Genomic DNA, 22,108 nt, shown 5'->3' on the forward strand with positions numbered 1-22,108 from the left:
GCCGCTTGAGCGCTAGTGTCGTGAATGTTGGCAAAAAAAAGTGTTGAAGTTGCGCGACTGTATATATTAGACTGTGTTCTCAAGTTCAGATTGAACGCCTTGATTAATAGGCAACTTCTCTGACAAAAAGCTGAAACTCGCTTCAAATCGCTGACTCACAACAGTGACGTCATGACACCCTTTGAAATGAACACCCAGTATTGTTAGTGAAGGAGAGAGGTGTGTTTGGTGTCATGCTTACAGTAATCAACGGCTAAGGTCATTATTGTCTTTTGATAATTTAAATTCTCTCTTGCGCTATTTGTATTGCACGTGCACGTGAAGTACGATGTTGCAACGTTGTACCACAGTCTTATACACACAGTCGCGCAACTTCAACACTTTTTTTGCCAACATTCGCGACACTAGCGCCCAAGCGGCAGGCAAGGCACTGGTCATAGGGTTGATACAGAACCAGCACGTGCTTTAAAGGGATGCGAAATGTTATAATAACGTTTTAATCATGCGTCGGAATAAACGCAATGCGTGCAATGACGAAAATTGCAGTAACAACAAGTTTAAATCTCCGAATTTGTCGTTCTTCAGATTCCCTAAAGACCAAGAGAAAATCATAACCCAGTCATAACCAATAATCCACGTTGTAGATAGCCTACGTATTGTGTTCTATAAAACATTTATTAGTTATCGGTTACCTATTTGTATGTCAGGAAGGACAGTTTAAATAAAAACAAAGTAAATACATGTTACAGTATATTATTTTTTTGCAGAGATCATATGTGTAAATGTGTAACCATTCCGATTTTGGATAATATATCTACAGTTTTTAATGCAAGTAATTCCATAATTTTTGTATTCGTGTTTTTTTCTTTATATTTTTAAAAAGTTGAATGTTATATAGCATTCAAGTGGGTATCATGGTGTTAATTTTGCAAGAATTCATGGAGTATAGCAATCCTTTTGCAAAATATTCACTTCTTGAATAAATCCAGACTGTGTCGATAAATTTCTGATGTGTTGGTGTAGATTCATGTGGCAGGCGTATTAAGTTCTCAAGAAATAAAAGAGCCTTTTTAAATTTAATATAAAAAGCAATCTTTTCTGTAATAATTTGCATGACTGTTATTGGTGTTGATTTTACATTCCCAGTGATTATTTGAGCCGTTCAATGCAGAAGTGGTGTAAGTCAAAAGCAGGTAATGAAGTTTAAAGTAAGAATTCTGTAAAATACAGCGCAAAGTAGCAATTAATATATCCTTCGTTCTATTCACCGACTATTAATAGTTTAAATACATTCAATATTAACTGCCACTTTGCGCTGTATTTTACAGAATGTTTACTTTAACCCCTCATTACCCATTTTTGACTTACATCACTTCTGCTCTGAAAATAAAATTAGGCCTACATTTTCTGAGTTAATTGAAGTTACAATTTTTTTAACAAAATTGTGTGTTCATTTATTTGTTCTCACCCACGTCATATTAACAGTAAGTACATGTAAATTACGTATTATATAGGTAGGATAAGTTAAACTTAGGCATTATGTGTGAAAACTGGAAATGTAATGTAAAATGCGGTAAACTTGCCATAAAAATTTAAACCATAACATCAGCACTATTTGTGACTCAAAATAATAAAGGAAATACAGGTTCTTAACAAATGGAAAAATAATGAACTTCATATTAATGTTTAAATCCTCCCCTTTTCTCTATTTTCAAGTTTACCTCAGCGGCCGAGTTTACCCCAATTTGTGGTATGCAAAATCGTTAATTTCTCAGGAAATAGGGAGAGGAGTTCACCACGCGATGTACCCTACGAGATATGCCCTACAATTCTGAAGCTACTAATTTTTACTCTTCTCACAGGAAATACAAAGTTCCAATGATTCATAAATATATTTAGGAATGAATGAATTAACCGGCCACGCACGAACAATTATATTATTTGAAACCATGATACGTGATCAGAGCCATGATTCAGTTGTAAGGAGCAGAAAGAATTACGTTTATTCCCAGCTTCTGAAACTTGTAGATTAGCTGTGTGTGAAATTCTTCCAGGATTCTGAAGTAGAATTAATAAGAACCATATACACTTATTGTATAGCATAAAAATATAAAATAAACTACGCAAAACCCGTTTTATAATGTGTTATCATAAGTCGTGTGCACACTTTTAACTTGCCTGCCGCTAGAGGGCTACTGTCGCGCCAGCTGTCAAATGTTGGCATATTTTATACGTATGAGTTGCGTGACTGTATCTATTAGACTGTGGTTGTACTCTGCCTTGCTCTCACTATCTGTCTCTCTCAACGCAAACGCTAGCAGATTACCACCTTCCCAATTATCGTCGAGTCTAAGCGGCAAAATCAAAGACTTTTTATAGTTTAACCGGCAAAAGAGTATTGTCAATTTACTAGCTACATATTGGTTAATTGATAGGAATAGGATATTGCGAAAGTACGTCGTTGTTTTATTTATCTAGTCCTCTTGCTCTTAGTCTATCTACTTACTTTTTGCAGGGGCCAAAATCCCTGAATCAAACTGTAAGTGCTTATGCGGTATACTGAAACTCAAGTAAAATACCATTTCGAAGTCCGTAATAAATTACGTACATAAATACTCTGAATCTTGATGACATCCACTCACTTTTGTATAACTTAATGTCGAAAATGTATACGTGACAACGAACCGAAGCACTATATCAGGGCCATTGAGCTCTGTTGAGATCACTGATCAGAGCAAGTGTTGAAATGTGATTGAGGCTGACGTAATCATAAAAGCTTTGTGTAAGCATAGGTGGACGTGAATTTCAGATTCATATAACTATAAAATGAAAATTATCTAAAATACATTACGAATGTTATGCATAGTAGAGAAAAACCGTACAATTTGACCAATTTCACACAGAAATCCCTCAATCCCTATCAAGGTTAAAATATCCCTACGATAGGGATTTTATCCTACACCTGGCAATACTGTGTGCTCTAGTTTCTAGTAGGATCCAGAAGTTTCCCTTATGCAGAACGTGGGCCAATCATATGTAGCCAACTCGTAAAGCTACAACCAATCACAATGCGAATCGTGCCAATGTGACTTTAAAGTGAACCAATAATATTTAGACACGACGTAATACTGGATAGATAATCGGACCGACAGAGACATTTGGTTCAGTCAGTGTACGTATGTCGTGAGGATATTAAGTGTGCGAGGAGTGTTAGTTTGCGCTCGCAATATTGGGATACGGAAAGGAAAAATATTTATTAGGAAGAATTTGATAGGTAAGTTCTTAAATAAAATAGTATTGAATTATAAATTTATGGTGTTAAAGATATTTATAATTTCTTTGTGGTACATATAAATTACTTTGCCAATAAATTGACATAGCTTCAATCTAGAATATTAGAATTGAAATGTGGCAAGGATCTTTATTTCATTTTCAGATTAAAAAATATGCGTTTAAGAGTAATACTTGGAATTATCTGCCTCTTTGGTGGTGCGTTATGCGCGAAGGATGAAAAGAACAAGGATGTTGGAACAGTTATTGGAATCGACTTGGGCACTACATATTCGTGGTAAGTATAGCTAACGATAAGTACGTTGCAGATTTGATGGGTTGTCACGTTTAACGTAGTTGAAGAGGTTCATAAATTTTGTCTAATTTTTATTTAAATGTAGACAATTACTAGGTGCGTAGTTTGAATGAGCTTCCTACTTCAGATCGTGCAGTACGGTATGACGGATGTCTTTCGTTGGGTAGGTTTTTGTATATAATATTGATGTTTAAAATTTATTTCGTTATCCTCTGTTTTCGTTGATAATGTTTCCTTAATTGCTAGAAACATATAGACATGTTCCAGTAAAAGGCGTTTTCAGTGTATTATCTGATTATTGAAGATGACATAAGTTATTCACTCTTGGCTGTTTGTTTAAATACGAGTACCATATGTTAGAAAGACTCGACAGTCTGGTTTTTGGTTCTTTCTCTTTCCTCAGGTTTGTATGCACTGTCTACACAATTCAATCACCATCCAATAGGTGCTTGCTGCCCCGTACTGGATTTAAGAGGGCAGAACGATATTAGTTTCCCGGTGTAGAGATTTCCGTGTTTTGTGCATATGTTACGCCGAATGTATGAAAGTGCCTGTTGCGTGAAAGAGGCAAAAAATTGCCCATTTCACGAATTTTCCACAACGATTACCGAATCTATGAATTGGGCAATATGAAAGTTTTTTTTCTATTTCATGAAATAGGTAAACTGAAAAATGAATGATTCTTCCTAATATTGAAGTGCTAAGAATAGGTGACATAGCCTACGAGGTAGATAATTATAGAAGATAATATAAAATTAACTAGTAAAAAAAATAGAATACAGTGTGAAAAAAAAAGTCAAGAGTAAGGTACAAATGTATGATGTGACTATAGGATTTGAATAGGCCTATATGAAATTAAAAATTATTCCCAAACTTGAAATCATTTATTGAGGAAACAAAATAATTTCCATCACCACAACTCAAAGAAATCTTAAAAAAAAAAAAAAGATTTCATACTATTCGTGATATTTACAAGTGATGTTAGTATGGCATGCTGAATTGCATGTGTCAGTTACCCATGTTTGAAAAACTTGCATTTCTTGATTCTACAGTTCTTTTTGCAGGAACATCTAATCCTTAGCCACTACCAACAGAAGATAACCTCACCAAATTCCTCACAATTTTTGTATTTTCTGAAACATCTTTTTCTCTCAGTTTTGAATAGTAGGCCAAATCAATTTGATTTGTTCAGGGTCCTTTTGGTAGGTTTGTAGATAGTTTTGATAAGAGCAAGTATCAGTGACAAGTTAGGTTTGGTTAGTTCAGACTTTTGATATGCACTGCATAAACGCATTTTGGTAGGTAGGTGGATAGAAAGTGAGTTTTCGTAAGGTCGAGAATCAATGACAGGTTAGTTGGATCTTGATTTGTCTTGGATATAGCCTTTCTGATTGAGAGAGAGGTAGATAGATAGGTTTGCTCTGGACTATAGTGAACTATTAACCGATAACATTCGCCTTTCTGCATAGTGCAAAGTGATGGTGGTACCATTGGGTTTGTCATGAGTGCTTATGAAAATGTTGGGGGAAACAAAACTGATCTCTCGGCTGTATAAGAAACGAAGGTATTTGGGGCGGGATTGGTGAGTTTACAGCTTTTGCAATGATTACATCGTGTCTCTGTAGTTGTCTGCCATAATTGTAATTATTTAGAATTAAGTTGGTGTTTTTACTTGTGTGTGGTGTGTAGTGGGATTGAAGATACACCATAAACAATATACAGAGACCCAATTCTTTCTAAAACTGTAGTACAAATACTATCTGCCAGATGGAGCCTCTGTGACAGTTGTATATGTTGCTTATTTCATAAATTCTGTAAGAAAAGAAATGCCGAATTCATGAATTCAGCAGTAACTCTGCCTATTTCATGAAATCTGCAACAAAGATGCATTATTCATGGAAAAAGGCTAACTTTTGTCATTAGCCACACAGGTTATAGTCCCAGAAGGACTGTTATGGTCCACAAAAGTTTTTTCAGTCCATCTCTTCATTGGACTTCCAGTAGATCTCCTGCCTCTAGGTTGGTAATGCAGGATTGCATGAGGGATTCTAGTCCTAGACATACGATTCACATGCTGACGCCAGGTATCTTGATAGTGACATGTTTGCTATAGAGTTAATTTCAAGTTCCTTTAAGATGTCTTCCTTTTTTTATGGCCCCACTTAGTATAGTCAGCTGTTCGGCGCATGAATCTAATTTCACTAGCAGTGATTTTACTTGCGTCACATTTCCTTAGATCCATGCTTCACTTCCGTAGAACAGTACTGGTTGTGCTAAGGTTTTATACAGACGAGTAGGTATGTTGCTGAACTAGAGATGGTTTCATGATTCTGTTTATGATGCCCATTGATTTATTATACTGTAAAATTTTATGATTGTCTAAATCTGCCAAAAAAGATAATTTGTAACCAAGATATTTAATTTCTTTAACACTTTCCAAATTACTTCCATTACCGGTAATATGTTGTTGTTTTCTAATGCCAGGCGTTTAACAATAAAGTCATTTGACCTCTTGCACTCCAATATTTTTCAAAGATATTATCATGACCAGCCACTGAAGCACAGATTTTGAGGTGTTCCGAATCCATTTCTTGGTTTGAGTTGCACAATGGACAGTTAGGGGACTGATATATTCCAATTCTATGCAGGTGTTTGACCAAACAATCATGGCCTGTTGCCAATCTAAATGCAGCTACAGACGATTTTCGTGGTAAATCGGGAATTAACTGTGGATTTTGATGCGGAGAGTTCCATTTTTTCCCATGGGATTGTGTTATCAAATTTTGTTTGTTGAAGTCTAAGTATGTAGATTTAATAAATCTTTTCACAGAGTAATATGTAGATTTAGTAACAGGTCTGTAAGTAGCAGTGTAATATAAATCTTGCTAAGAACGGGCTAGGTCTATTTGCCACAAAAAGCCATAATTTTAGTTTTGTCCGTAGAAATTTCCATAGAGTAGGCTGTCTGCTATGAGTTTCAAATTGTATCTGGACCTTTGTAAATCATCCTCTGAACAGGCTGGCAAAGCTAAATCATTGCAAATAACAATGCGTCCAAATTTAAATTGTGATTTGTTGGTATGTGACCATGTCTTTTCCTAAATTCACGTATCATGGTATTCATATATATCATCGTCGTTCCTGTGATAACTCCTGTGTGCAAAATATAAAATTTTTCAGTAAGAAGAAAAACACATTTATTCATCCTATGGCAGCTGTACATAGGAGACTGTGAATTCGTACATTTTCGAAACAAAAAAATATAATTACATATAGGAGATTTTATTATTTGCTGTATCGCTATTTATGTTACTTAATAGAGCAAAAATCTGAATCTATAAATGTCACCTAGGGGTTACTGCAGGAACAACGATGATATGTTAAGTAGAAGAGGAGACAGTGGTCATTCTTATCTGCAATTTTAATTGAGATTGAAGTAATATATATATATATATATATATATATATATATATATATATATATATATATATATACCCAACAATTTGTTGTGGGATGCAATCTTCTAATATATTCAATAAGGTATTACGATTTATATGATCAAAAGCTTTGCCTTTCCAAAATTCGTTTTGTTCTTTGCCCAAAATATTTTCATAATATTGATATAATTTATATTTTTTATTAAGTTTGCAAATATTTTATAACCAGTATTTAATAAACTAATTCCCCTGTAATTTTCACAATCTTTTCTATTTCTGCTCTTGTAGATTGGTATCACAAGTGATTTTGACTAGCATTGAGGGGGCTCCTTTCCATTCCAAATCATGTTGAAGTAGTGAAATCTGTGCAAAAGTGGTTCACTCAAGTTTTTAAACAATTTCATGTTTACATTTTATTCCCCTGGTGCTTTATTGGTCTTGGAATTACTGAGTACTGATGTAACTTCATCTAGTGTAATCAAGGGAGATGTGTCTTGACTCTGTAAGTCTTGATAATATTGTAGTCGTTTATCTTGAGGTATGAGATTAAAGGGGATGGACTCTTTGTCATTATTAAAAAATTTGAGAATTTTATGTCTGGGGTTGAGGGCATGTTACTTCATTTTCTAGAAAACATAAATTCATTCCAAGATTGTGATGTTTATGTACCTCACATTTAGCAATTGCTCTTTTGAAGTGATAGCAAGCTTTGTTGTTTTCCTTTCCTGTGGTCAAATATTTTTTTTATACCTCTCGCTTTTCCTCAATGATTTTTTTTGTATGTTTTCATCCCATTTCCTTAAACATAGTTTTCTTTGTCAATTCTTTTTAGTACCAATGCTCTCGAATGCTGCTTGTTTAACAATAACATTTGTCAATTACGTGAAATAGGCATTTTGAAGATTTCTGTGTAACACACAGTAATGTTTCTCCTTCATAAAGTAACTAGTAGCTGAAAACAAATTAATAGTTGTGCAGTTTAAATTTGAATTCAAAACTATGCCGACACATCAAAGATTTATCAGCAAAGTCCCTGTTGGTAATTTAAAAGTTCTGGTTAACTCTCAACACATTGAGTTATCTTATGTATTCTTATCCCCTAAGCTCGAAAGTGAAATGGCAACTTTTTTTATTATATCACTACAGTTTTGGAGAAAATGCATTACTATACTTATGTTTTGTGCTCATTGGTGGTCTTGGCATTGTGGGCCACATGTTTCGCTTATGTTGCATATAGGCCTAGTCCCAACCAACCATATACCTAGTGTAATAAATAACCAGTTAAGAATTGTAGATTTTATTCCTCAAGAATATGAAAACAGAATCAAAATTCCAATCAACAAACTCATTACTGCTGACAAGTGTTGAACAATACAACAATAATATTGACACTAGTACTACATCCCTCTCATCTACTTAATGCTGCTGTTTCAGAAATCTCTTAGATGCCAATTACATAATCAGAGAATGATGTTTTTTTCTTTTCTCTGATGGTACGAATATCACCCTTTAGTGACACTGAGCATATTGACTCTGTCCCAGGATTTTGTATTTCTTCACGCAACTTGTTTATCCTTGCTCTCTTCAACTCTTGATTCATCTATGTGGCTGCCAGTTTGTTGTAGCTAATCTGTTTTTGGTTGTAACTCTTGAAGCTTAACTTCAGATGATTCTTGGGTTAGACAGTACTTCTGGGTGAGCTGCCTGGCAGAGACTGTAGTCTCTCGTCTATCAGCCAATCTAACATGTGTAGCCTGGGTTTGCTTCTGAAACCTCTACCTCTTCTACCACCGGATCATACTTGCTCGTGCAAACATTTTTTTTTATTCATTAAGACAGGCCCAGGTTTGTTAACTATGTGGGCACAGAGACACCACTGCATAATCTGTGGGTGAGAAAACTTTTTCCATGCGCATTTGTTGAAGTTCATAGTAATGATTGAATAGAATGCAGGACTATCTGCAGCATTCCTTTCATTGTTCTCTCTTCAGATTATTTGCTCTAAGATGTGATGGGAATATAATGGTGAAGCAGTGTGCAGTTTCGCCCATTCTTGTACTACATGATGTCACGTGGGATGCATTGCGAACTCTCACAGCTTGCTAGTTTAGCTCAGCTCAACTCTGTAAGGTTTTGGAAGTGGAGTAGGTTAATAAATTGATTATGGGCCCGGTTTCACCAACCTTCAGTAAATCAGTCCAAATGAAACATTTACTACCACTGAACATTAAAATATTTAACGATTCACTAAAATGCGAGCTGCTCACCAACCAAATTTTCTTAACATATAATGAACAGTAAGTAATGGCTCATTGAGGATAAATAAATGCGATCTATGAATTTTTCATAACTATATCAGAACATCTTTATAGGAAACCACAGTCTACTATATCGCATATCGTGTACAGTATTAGAAAACAGTTTTATTGTGTCTCTTGGTAGTGTAAATGTTGAAATTTTGACCGTGATTTACATGAGTATGTTTATATGCGGTCTCCGTAGACTTCAAGCCGAGCACCTATTATATGCCTCGTAACTCTTATTACGTCTCGGCTCTGGTGGAGCAGTCACTCGCATGCTGGCTTGTCAACTGTGGGACCAGAGTTTGATTCTCGGTGAGAACTATTTTTTTTTATCAACGTAACTAATTTTTATACATGTTACCTTTATTCATTTTCTATTTTTTTTTTGTAGTGAAACGAATTATTACGCAACTCTGGCTCCACTAGGAGAATTAAGAAAACTCTTGGGAGATTAATTTTTTTCCCGAAATACAACAAAGAAAGAATATCGATGGTGTAATTGCAATATCTTGTACCCCCACTTTTATTAACAGTTCATATCGCAAAACTGATTTAAAATAAATATTTAAAATTGTATTGAATTGATCATATAAGCAATAATTGGTTATTCTCAGTTATTTTCAATACACTTTATTGGCAAAAACCTAGTTTTGCTAAATGTACTGTAGTAATGCTCAAATGTTACTGTGTGATGTGAGTTATTCCAAGGACATCATCTATTTAAAAATGTTACATTAATAGCATTACTGATAAAAGAATAACATTCAATATAATATATATAAACAAAGAATTAACACTGTGCAGGTACACACAACAGCTGTTTGTTTTATTCCTCGAGGACTGCGGCACAAATTAGCATGCCACTGCTGCTTCCCAAGTGATGACATGCGCAGTAGAAAACGAGTTTGAGTCAACTTTCTGCTACACCAATATATTCCCATCACGCTCTAAGAGCTAACTGGACTGTTTTCCAAAGAACCCTGTTGTATGTTGAGACCTGTCCATTTCCTTGAGGATTTAAGAGTGTTGTCCTGTTCGTAGCAATGGCTTTTGGCGTCAAGAACAATTTGTGCTCCCATGACATGAATGAATTTACTTTACCAGAGTGAATGTATGCTGGACTCCCAAGAACAGAAGACCTTAAGTTTTGTGATGACAGTAGTCATTGATATATTTGCGCAATGGCGACTGATGTAGATAGGCAACTGCAAGTTACTTGAAGGACAACATAACTGGGATCTAAAATTAATTTTCGTCCCCCTCAAAGGTTAACATCTGCAAATCTTTGATATTCTAGCTGCAATGCACTCACTATATTCTTCCACCAATGATTCGCCCAATCATCGGTAAATATTCTATATATAGCCTACTTGCAAATATACTTGCCCACACATCGCGATAACACAGTGGAGAGCTTATATGTTTATACTCTCCACACTGATTAATGTTTTTCATAATAAGGCATGGCATCCTTAAATCAAATTGCAGAATAGCGATAAACATTGTCTGCTTGTGATGAAAAACATTCACAATCACCAAGAATAATCCAAATGCAAAGAGCACACTGTAACAAAATCACTTTCATTCTCGCAGCAATTTTTCCGGGGCTGTCTGAACAAATTGAAAAACTACATTTTTTTCTTTCAGATTTCTGAATGAATTGAAAAACTACATTATTTCTTCAGTTTTCTTGAACCTTGCTGAAACAAATTCAGCTCTGGGGTTATTCACCTATTCAACAACTTCACACTTCGTTGAGTCTCTGTTGGAAGTGAATTCCTCCTCTTCTGTTAAGTCTTAAAGTGTCTAAAAAATCAAGATTACTACATTGTGCATCCTGAATGAAAAATCTATCTTTTTCTTAAAACTTCGGATAGATTCTGACAGCTCACACAATGTTTAATCTTTTCCTTGTAAGTTGAGATTCAGCTCATTGAGGTAAGACAAAATGTCAGCCAGGAAAGCAATCCTTGAAAGTTGTTGGGGATCTTGTCAAATATTAAAAAAGAGGCCCCTTATTTCATATGCATCCTCCAACTGAAGAAATAAAGCAGTTTCCCCTCTCAAATGTCACACTCTTTTGAGCATTTTTCCTTTGCTTAGCCACTTCACATTATAAAGAGGAATGTCAGAAAATTCAGAGTTGAGGTCTTCAAAAAATATTTCATGTGTCAGGACTGATCTCGATCTTAGAAACTTGACCAGCTTTGTGATTTCATTAAGCAAGAGTTGTAATCTTGTACTCCAAATTCCACATAATACAGCATTATGGATAATGCAGTGATAAGAAATGTGATAATTTTTTTCATTTTCCCAACCAAACCTTCCTTTTCACTTGACATACCAGGAGCTCCATCAGTAACCAAGGACATATTTTCAATGCTAAGATCTTTTGACTTAAGAAGTTTTGAAATCTTATTGAACATAATTTCCCTGTTCTTCCTGGGAGCTGTACAAGTCCCAATAATCTATACTAATAATAAATCTGTAACCGAAATTTTTCTGGTAATTTTCGCTTTTCCAAAAATAATTTGTGTTAACATGTATAATTAATCATACTGGAACCGAAAATCGTTTTTTTTTTTTTTTTTTTTTTTAATTTTTGTTTGTTTGTATATCTGTCTGTCTGTCTGGATGTTAGTTACCTTTTCATGCGATAATGGCTGAACAGATTTTGATGAAAATTGGAATATAAATTAAGTTCGTTGTAACTTAGATTTTAGGCTATATGACATTCAAAATACAGTGAAACCTCTATTATCTGTGGTAATGAAGGTGGTGGGCTGAACGGTTAATTGAAAAAATTGGATAATCCATAACATAAAATATTTTCGTAAATTTAGCGAATACTATTTACACTTTCGTAATTCCCTTCATGGTGTTGCATGTAACATGCTAGGTAGTGGAACAGAAGTTCACTAATTTAAATCTGGTTGTCAACGACGGGTTTTTAATGGACATGGAAACTCCTTATAATGAGTGTCTGTGGAAATATGAGTAGTGGAGGTCATGTATTGTAGATTTACATACTTTATGCACTCCAATCTCATATTCTGATGCAAGATTAGCCACGGTTTCTCTTTCCCCAAACCACTCAAATATTTACACCTTTTTTCTTCTTCTTCTTCTTCGATTCTTAGCACACACAATGAGATTCCTTTTGACACCCGTAGAAAACTTTTCATACAGAAGTTATGCAGTACGACAATTCGAACAATAGAGCATACTGTGTAAGGGAAAAGGCTTGTAATAACACTCTCTAGAAAAAAGAAAGTGTTAATACAATGTACAACACTTCATATATTTCTGCAGAAAAAAAAAAGCGAGAGAAAGATGGACGGTTAATACACCAATCGGTTAATAGGTTGACGGATAATCGGGATTCTACTGTACTTAATTTAAAGGGGGGGGTTATAAGGGGGCCTGAATTAAATAAATCTAAATATCTCTCTTATTATTAATTTTTTAGAAAAATGTTACATAACAAAAGTTTCTTTAAAAATTATTTCCGATAAGTTTTATTCCAAGCAAAATTTTGATAGGACTGATATTTAAGGATATACAAGAGTTTTAAAATAACAATACAATAAATTTTCACCGCCGCCTGAGATTATAGCGTCGTTGTCCCGTAATTCCTATGTACAAAATATAATTTTTTTCAGTAGGAACAAAAAACAGATTTATTCATTCTATGGCAGTGATACATAGGAGATCGTGAATTCTTACATTTTCGAAAGAAAGAAATATAATTACATATAGGAGATTGTATTATTTGCTGTATAACTATTTAAGTTATTTAATAGAGCAAAACTCTGAAAATTGATGTCACATATTGCAGGAACGACGTCGATGGCTATAGTGAAATAAAAACAAATGACTCCGTCTATTTAAGGCGGCCTTGGCGTTAATGAACAGAGAATATTTTGTGTGTTTGTAATAAGTAATCTCAGAAGCTAATTTGGATAATTCTTTCACTATTTGAAATTTGTAGTTTCTCTACATGGATGTACGAGGACTGAGGTAAGATGAAAATAGATCTTTACGCACAGAAAACTTTATATTCTGTCGAAATATTGTATAACTTGATTATTGCAACTTTATTTGGACCACATAAAATACTCTAATTTTATACACTTAAATTTCTTTTTGTTCACAGAACATAATAGTTCAGAGTTTTGTCGTAAAGATGGGTATTTTTACTGGACCATACAGCCCATAATAAATAAGCATTTTACCATAGAGCTCACTGGAGCTGAGTTATTTTAAAAGGTGTCAGGAAATGGTGTTCCTGCGCTCATAATTTACCCATATTCGTTTCCTGTGTTTCTTAAAATGATATTTATGTAGGGTACCTCATTTTTTTATTTGCATAAACAATGATACACAACCGAGCGAGTTGGCTCAGACGGTAGCATTTGAGACACGCATTCGGGAGGTCCCGGGTACAAACTCCTTGGCTGACCAATCTGACTGGGGTTTTTCATGATTTCCCTTAGTCATAAAGGCAAATGCCGGATTGGAAAGATACATGCCGTGATTCATCACCGCCTCAATTACCAAAACCAAAAACATTAATCAAAGTCTATAATCAGTTACAGGAACACAAGCCATCTACAACACACAATAGAAACAGAAACTCAACAAGAGTAAAAACGGCCTACTCATATACTCACACATTCTAAACACGCGACATCACCAGAGATGTTAAGGTGTGAATAAAATAAACTTAACAAAAAAAAAAAAAGATGCACAGTAAGGTTAACATAAACATCTTCGTACATAATCAACTCTATTAATTTGGTGTGATTTATTAAAGGATGTATTCAAGACTAATTTAGAAAAATTTTAAATCAATTATCCTTGCACCAAAAATGCAAAAAAATGAATATTCTCTGAACCAAATGATCATATTTTAATTATTTGCATGTAATAACAATTAAGAAACATGTTAAAGGAATTGTCATTGCACCAAATGAGTGGTCTCTGGACCAAAATGATCCATATTAATTATTTAAATACAATTTAAATTAACATATTAAATGATTTATCCTTCTATCAAACACGAATGTTCCCTGGACCAGATGTTCTATTTTAATTACATAATTACTTTATATTTATTTCTAACAAGTGCAGCGGAGCGCACGGGTACGCTATTTCTTCCATAAATCTCTTTCCATTATGTATTATTTATTACAAACTGCATCCCAATGGAGGTAGAGTCCTAAGCCTCAGTATACTGACATATGATTTACAAGTATAAATACAGAGTAGAATAAGAAGAAAAAAAGAAATTGTTATGTATACTAAAATCTAATTAAAATATATCTTAAGAGTATAAATGATTATTTAAAATTTGACAATTTTTCAAAACTATTGTGACAGTGTCCTCTATTAAAGATTTACATAAACCAAATTGTTTCCTAAGCATATTAAGGAATTTTGGAATAACACCACAGGCCCCGATAAAAAGACTAATCACATCTATGTGTTTAAGATGGCATTTTTCTTTAAAGTTCTCTATAATTGGTTAATAAATGTCTTTTCTTGGTGAACTTCCTCAGGCTGGTCAATGCTCCATTCATATCTAATTGTAGGATCTATTATGAAGTCATGTTTGGTGGTCTTTGAATGTGCCAATATGTCTATGCATCTAGAAGAGCCATTTGTTGCCAATACTTCTACCACCTCCCAGGATTTCTTTTTTAATGCTTTAGCAATTAAAGACCTCACTTTATGCTGTCGAGCATTACGCAGTAACAGTCCATGATCACATTGGCCTTGGATGTGTGCAAGATTTTCGTTCTCCATATCTGCACTGGAATCCATCCAAATACCTACCAGGAACTGCCTTTACGGCTGCAACATTTAAATTAATCTTCAAAGAAGATACCCATTCCGAAGTAGGTAACTTCTAATGTACACTAGCAATTGTGCTATATCTATTATATCAGTAGACTTGTCAGCAGCTAAAGAAAAACGACTCTGTGAAAGTTGATCATCAACGTTATTGGAAAGCAATGCATTGGAGAGAGGAATTTTCTTTTTTGCCATTTCTTCACTTTCCATGACGTACATTTTGTCGTGCAGTATTTGATATCAGCATGAGTGAAAGGCATCTTCTATCATAGACTCCAAGAAACTAAAAGGCTTCTGTAGCTTTTTTCTGATCTCTGCTGCCTCTAAATTTGCTGATTGCATACTGTTAATTCTGCTTTGCCTTAATAAAGACCCAGGTGGAAATTTACTGTGGAAGTCTTTGTGTTTTGTTTCATAATGTATTTTCAAGTTGCATTACTTAACTGAAATTATTTCGTCGCGATTTAAGCACAAGGGCTTATTTGAACATGTCATGGTAAAACAAAATTCGTCAGTCCGTTCTACTTTGAAATGGTTTTCTGCATAAACTTTTCTTTACTCAACGACATAATATTCAGTTCATATTCTGTAAGTGAACACACAAAAGCACCCACTCACCATTGATTAACAAGATTAAAGAACCACAAATTGTAAATAACATACAACACAACACATGTACACTACCTGTCAAAAGTTTTCGATCACTTATCACAACTATTTGTGGTTAAAACAGGGATTTCATTTTGAATATTCTATCATATCATAATGCTAGAGAGAGAAAATATTTATTTTGTTAGTCTATTTAGTTTTTCCGATGTGTTTCTACATTGAAATAAAGTATATAATTGTTTTCATAGCTGATTGAAAACTTTTGACCGGTAGTGTAAGCATACAACAATCCTGCTGTCTCCTAGGTAAGCGATGCGAGAAAATCAATACAATATGACTATCAATAGTTGAACATGGAGATGGATCAATTGATATACTATTGGTAGGTGAAAGCATTAACAAATCGATAGGTAACACAGTTCACACCGCACCTGGTGGTCATGATACAAACTACCTACACCCTCATTAAAGTGGCAAATTTAAAAGAAAGAAAGTCCTATAATTCGTTACCTCAGAACAGAGGGATATCTTGCAAAAATCATATTTTAAATAGTGAGGATAAAAATTGCTATTGAACATTGAGTGCAATATGTAAACAAACTTTTGATTTAATATGAAGCTAAAACAACAAGAAACTGACAAGCACCACTGATCTACAAAATGAAGTTGACTTAAAACTTAGTTTATCTCGAAAACCACAGTTTGTCAAGATGACCCACTGTAGTTCTGATGTAACGTGTGAGTACTTTATTGACGATATTCATTGTTTTTTTTATGAACTACTCCACTTCGTAGCACATGTATGAGGTAATTGGGATGGCATTGAGACTCTTGCAGATTTCTGGTGCTCTCTCTCATACACGTTTGTATGTGTCTTAGTTAAACCCTTATCAAACCCCTGTATCAGTCATGTTACAAATCTCGGTCTTTTCCTCACTCACAACCCTGGTGGTTGTGTAGTGATGGACCCAAACTCAATATTTAGTGGCATAATGGAAAACTGTAAAGACTTTAAACAGAGAGGGTATGGGTTTCCAGAATTTGAAAGAAAATTTTCGAGATTAAGTTAAGGTAGGAACTGGCCACTCTACCTCATTATCTCCTGGCCTAGTTGCCTCGTGAATGATGCCTTGTTGGTGTCACTTGTGGGGTCTAGATCTGTCTTCGGACAAAAAAAGTGAAGGTAAATTGAAACAAGGTATTCCTATAAATCTGTGGCATAATGCAAGATGGTGAGCTAGAAGATCTATTTGAGAATGAGAAATTGGTGTGGCTTGGATTCGTGTTTCGAATAATTTTGTAGGAAATACAAAGGTTGTAAACTACATAGAAATAATTATTGAACTCGTGCAAAGGGCATATGAGAGTTTGGTGTGTAATGTCATTGAAAATAAATTTGCTACATTTCTCATTGGACTTTTTCATCCCACCCTGGGTGCCATGAAGAATGACCATGAATGTTTTCATCAGAATTACCCACAGAGTACTGTATTTAAAAGTACTGTTACAGATTTCTGGTGCTGTCTCTCATACACGTTTGTATGTCTCTTAGTTAAACACTTATCAAACTCCCTGTATCAGTCTTGCTACAAATCTCAGTGTTTTCCTCACTCACAACCCGATATTACCGTAATGAAATAACGCAAATGAGACGTCATTGCCGTAAATCAGATGTCAATGTCGTATGCAGCTGGTTATCTCCAATGGCTGAATTTGGAAGACCAATAGAGACCATTTAGATTCTTTGATTTTTTAAACTCCTTGTTTAATTTGAGATGCCCTTATAGATGTTTATAGTCCATTCTTGATCCTGTTCATAGAGGATACATTCGTCTGTTTCATATACTCAATTTTATGGAGGTGGGCAGCTAAGCAGTTATGTCCTGAGTTTGAACGAAATAGAGCTACGGCTTCCTTTCTAGGTCTATAACAGAGTAACATTTCTTCCAGATTTTAATGATGTTTGCCCAAGTCTTTCTCTGTACTTATTGACTAATTTAATTTGTTGATTTTTGTTTTATTTTTTATTGCTATTATTATTAATTATTACTTTTGTTATTGTTTTGCAGTGTTGGTGTATATAAGAATGGGCGTGTAGAAATTATAGCCAATGACCAAGGAAATAGAATTACGCCTTCATATGTTGCCTTCACACCTGATGGAGAGAGGTTGATCGGTGATGCTGCAAAGAATCAACTTACAGCAAATCCAGAAAATACTGTGTTTGATGCTAAACGTCTTATTGGCAGAGACTGGTCAGATGCTACTGTTCAACATGACATAAAATTTTTCCCGTTCAAGGTACTCTGAATATATGCAATAATTGAGACATTTCCTAGAATAACAGCTTAACTTATGTTAATGTCATTCTTTCATTTCCATATATGTATATTGAATCCCTAATAAACACATCTTCCTCCTGACAAAATATTATTTTCCTCCAGCAAGCACAGTGCTCTCTAGAAACATTTGGATGTCATTCCATGCAATGCTGTTATACCTTACCTAAAATGTTTGATGCTCAAATTCAAGATTTTGCAGTTAAGTGTTTGTTAGAGAGAATACCTCAATTACTGTTTGGTTCATATGCCTATATACTCACATTGGGCAAAATAATACAGGATTGAAACTTTAAGCCTATCTGTCCTGCACAGAGTGTCAAGTTTTGTTCTTTTGGTATGTTTAGCAAATTGTATTTTTGCATTTGTAAGTGGACATATGCAAATCTATTAATAAATGTAAGTTGGTTGTTTTTTCTAAGACTTCATTTGGAGGAGAGAGAAATTGGACCTAATCTGTAATTTTTTATTCAGTCCTGACTGAGATATTTCAAACAAAAAAGTTCAGTACAACTTTGCTCGATTTGCTTCCTTTTCAAGGTAAAAAAAAAAAAAAAAAATGTTATATGAAACATTTCCTAGCATGTTTTGGGAAAGCCATTGATTTAATTCGCAATATGATTAGTCAATTTAAGAGAGGAGTGTATTATGGTAATAGATGATTGAAAGAATTTTAGTTTTGTCCTTCAAATGTGCAGAAATTTGATTCAGGCCAATGTAACTTTTTGTTCTGCAAAGGAATTTTACAATGTTACATCTGTTCGGATCAAATTTCTGCATATTTAAAGGACAAAACTAAAATTATTTCAATCAGTTATCATAATACACTAACCTCTTAAGATGACTGAGCATATTGAGAATTAAATCAATGGCTTTCCCAAAACATGTTATGAAATATATCACATAAAACAGTTTCTATCTTGAAAAGGAAGCAAAAACGGGCAAAATTGTATTAAACTTTCTTGTTTAAAATATCTCAAAGAATAACCCTCTGAAATTAATTACATTACTTAAGATTCACTCTGTATAGCTTTTAATGATAATTTTGTACTATGAACATTCATTGATAATTTTATTTTGCAGGTTAAAGAAAAGAATAACAAGCCTCATATTGAGGTTGTGACATCACAGGGTGAAAAATTATTTGCACCAGAAGAAATATCTGCTATGGTTCTTGGTAAAATGAAAGAAACTGCAGAAGCTTACTTGGGGAAGAAGGTAATAATAAATTATGAAGTTCCTGCTTTATATCTGAAGATTGGAATGAATTGATTTAATAAAAATACTTCCTTTCAGTGATTACAATAAACCAACGCAATCTTGATAACATTGATACAAAAGTATTTGTCCATTTGTGTTCTTTGCTCTGTTGAAACCTTTCTGTGATTTTAATTTAAATATAACTTATTCAGTTAGATGCGAAATATTGTCGATACTAGAATTTCATGGACTTTGTGCTACAGTTTAGTTTCCTGATTAGTTTTTTTTTTAATATATATATATGCTTGAATGTTGTAACTTTTATTAGTACGTAATATTCTCTTCTCTTCTTCCTTGGCCTAGTTTTCCAGTTACAACTCTGAATTTTGTCATGAAAGGAACTGAATGAAGTTTGGCTTATATTTCTATAAAGGTATATTTGCACTGAATTTCATAAACATTGTTATTAACTTTAATTGTTAACATTTGTTAAATATTTATTAATGCTGGTTTTTTTTTTTTTAACTTTAAGTGTTAGAAGTTAACAAGGATCCTAATAAAAGAAAATATTAAGTCACAATGATACATTGTACAAAGACAAAATGAAGTTTAGAAAAGATTTTTATGTCAGAGCTCCTAATTTTTTACGAAATTTGTGCTGATTTTGAATTTTTAATGGAAACAATTTGCTCAAAATTAAACCTTTGTTAAAAATATTTTACTTAATCTCTTGGCTGTAACTTTGAAACTGTTGATTCATACACTCCTTTTATAGATCCTATTACATTGTATTTGGTGTTGCATTCAAATTCTTGTGCAAGTTGAATGTATATAGATTTTTTCGGAAGTTTGCCTTTTTATTTTTATTTTATTATTATTTTTTTTAACATTCACCGATTCATATCACTATAGTATATGAAGAGTCCACTGCAAGAATGATGGATGTCACTTTCTTGTCGAAAATGAACCAAGACTGTCAATGCATAGCTTAAGACATACAGAATGTACATATAATCTTTTCGCTGTAAGAAAAATCCTAGTGTAAACAATAGCACGTGACTGAAGTGAGGCTTCATTGGCCACTGTTTGACGCCATTGATTCTCACTACATGTTCCCGCCTACTGTTGTACATTTTGTTTCTTGTTAAACATTTCCCGTTACTCGAGTAGGCCTAACCTCACTACTATGCAGTTGTCTGCTTAGGAAACGTTTACTTTATAATTACTGTAATTAAATTATCACATAACTTATTATATACCTTTAAGACTATTTGTTTTTCCGCTTTTGAGAGGGTTTTTTACTCTTATGATTAATAATCACACACACCGAGGATACAGAAGCCATGCTATGACAACTACGAGCTCAAGTGACGCCAGCATGTTAAAAGAACTGACTACCGCAGTGTTACTGTTGGTATTCATCCGCGTTCATTGTACATAATAATATATAAAAATAGTTTTTCTTTTACATAGCATTTTACATATGAGTGAAGTTATACGTTTCATCGTATTTAACTAGAATTCAATTTTTTATTTTCAAATAATACAAGATTATGGTTTCCAAATACGAACTGTATTTTCCTGCGTCATGTGTTTCGACTAGGAGCCAATCACGGGTATGACAGCAACATGCTTATGTTTACATTAGGATTTTTCTTACAGCGAAAACAGTATAGTGTTATATGGCATTAACACTGATAGTCATTGTCCAGTAATGATCGGAAAATCACAGTTAAGCTTAAAACACTAAGTATTTCAAACTTTCAATTGCTTCTCCTGGAAAATGTATTCTAAATGACATCCATCATTCTTGCAGTGGACTCTTCATATGGAATTTGACTTCAGTTACTTTGATTGCTCCATTTCATGTTAAACTAAGTATACTCGTATGTCATATTCTATTGGCTTCTGTACATTGAAATGACGACTAAACTACAAAACAATGATTGATTAAATGAGCTCTTTTTTGCTTCTACATATTTGCTGTTTAGATAGGCCTAAGCATTGCTAAAGTTAATGAAATGCTTCATTCAAAAATGCTAATGAAAATTTCTTTTAACAATGAGACAGTGCAAAAAAAAAAAATTTTTTTATGAACGTCGAAATATGTATTTATCTGTTCATTTATAGTAATGTCTTTATGAAGTCTGTAGTGTATTATCAACTTAAGATCTTTTATCCTAATGGCATTTATGGAAGTGTAGGACTTTGTATATCCAGACAATTTAAAACGGATTTTATAAAATATATTAGAACTATGAATGTGTTTTACTTACATAGTGGAATGTCTTCTGGACCTTTTTAACTTTTTCAGGTAACTCATGCTGTAGTGACGGTTCCTGCATATTTCAATGATGCCCAGAGGCAGGCAACAAAGGATGCTGGTACGATTTCAGGACTTGTTGTAATGAGAATTATTAATGAACCAACTGCAGCTGCCATTGCTTATGGTTTGGACAAGAGAGAAGGCGAGAAGAATGTATTGGTATTTGATCTGGGTGGTGGCACATTTGATGTGTCTCTTCTCACCATTGATAATGGTGTCTTTGAGGTTAGTTACTTGCAAAAACTTTATATACAGTAGAATTGTGCCTACTAGTATATTTAGTCTAAATATATTAAATAATTGTGAAGTTTTGAATATTAACATGTTGAACAACGTGTTTGAGTTTCAATGAGAAGTCAGATTTCGAAATCGTGGAGGGTGGAGAGGAAAAAAAAAAAATAGATTTTGACGTGCAGTTGGCTACCCAATGTCATACTGTATTTTCAGTTCTT

The 22,108-nt window shown here is 33.9% G+C and overlaps 1 protein-coding gene across 1 annotated transcript in view; it reads left to right on the forward strand.

The window, feature by feature from the left end:
- The first annotated feature begins 2,803 nt into the window (after nucleotides 1-2,803).
- The window catches only part of Hsc70-3 (heat shock protein 70 cognate 3), a 39,069-nt gene continuing 19,764 nt past the window's right edge, over nucleotides 2,804-22,108 (forward strand). The window contains exons 1-5 of the mRNA XM_069833419.1: nucleotides 2,804-3,274; nucleotides 3,437-3,568; nucleotides 17,861-18,092; nucleotides 19,214-19,348; nucleotides 21,645-21,881. Coding sequence (XP_069689520.1) covers nucleotides 3,447-3,568; nucleotides 17,861-18,092; nucleotides 19,214-19,348; nucleotides 21,645-21,881 — 726 coding nt within the window. The 5' untranslated portion in view covers nucleotides 2,804-3,274; nucleotides 3,437-3,446. The remainder of the gene's footprint in view (nucleotides 3,275-3,436; nucleotides 3,569-17,860; nucleotides 18,093-19,213; nucleotides 19,349-21,644; nucleotides 21,882-22,108) is intronic.

Source organism: Periplaneta americana, chromosome 8, assembly GCF_040183065.1.
Source record: "Periplaneta americana isolate PAMFEO1 chromosome 8, P.americana_PAMFEO1_priV1, whole genome shotgun sequence".
NCBI lineage: Eukaryota > Metazoa > Arthropoda > Insecta > Blattodea > Blattidae > Periplaneta > Periplaneta americana.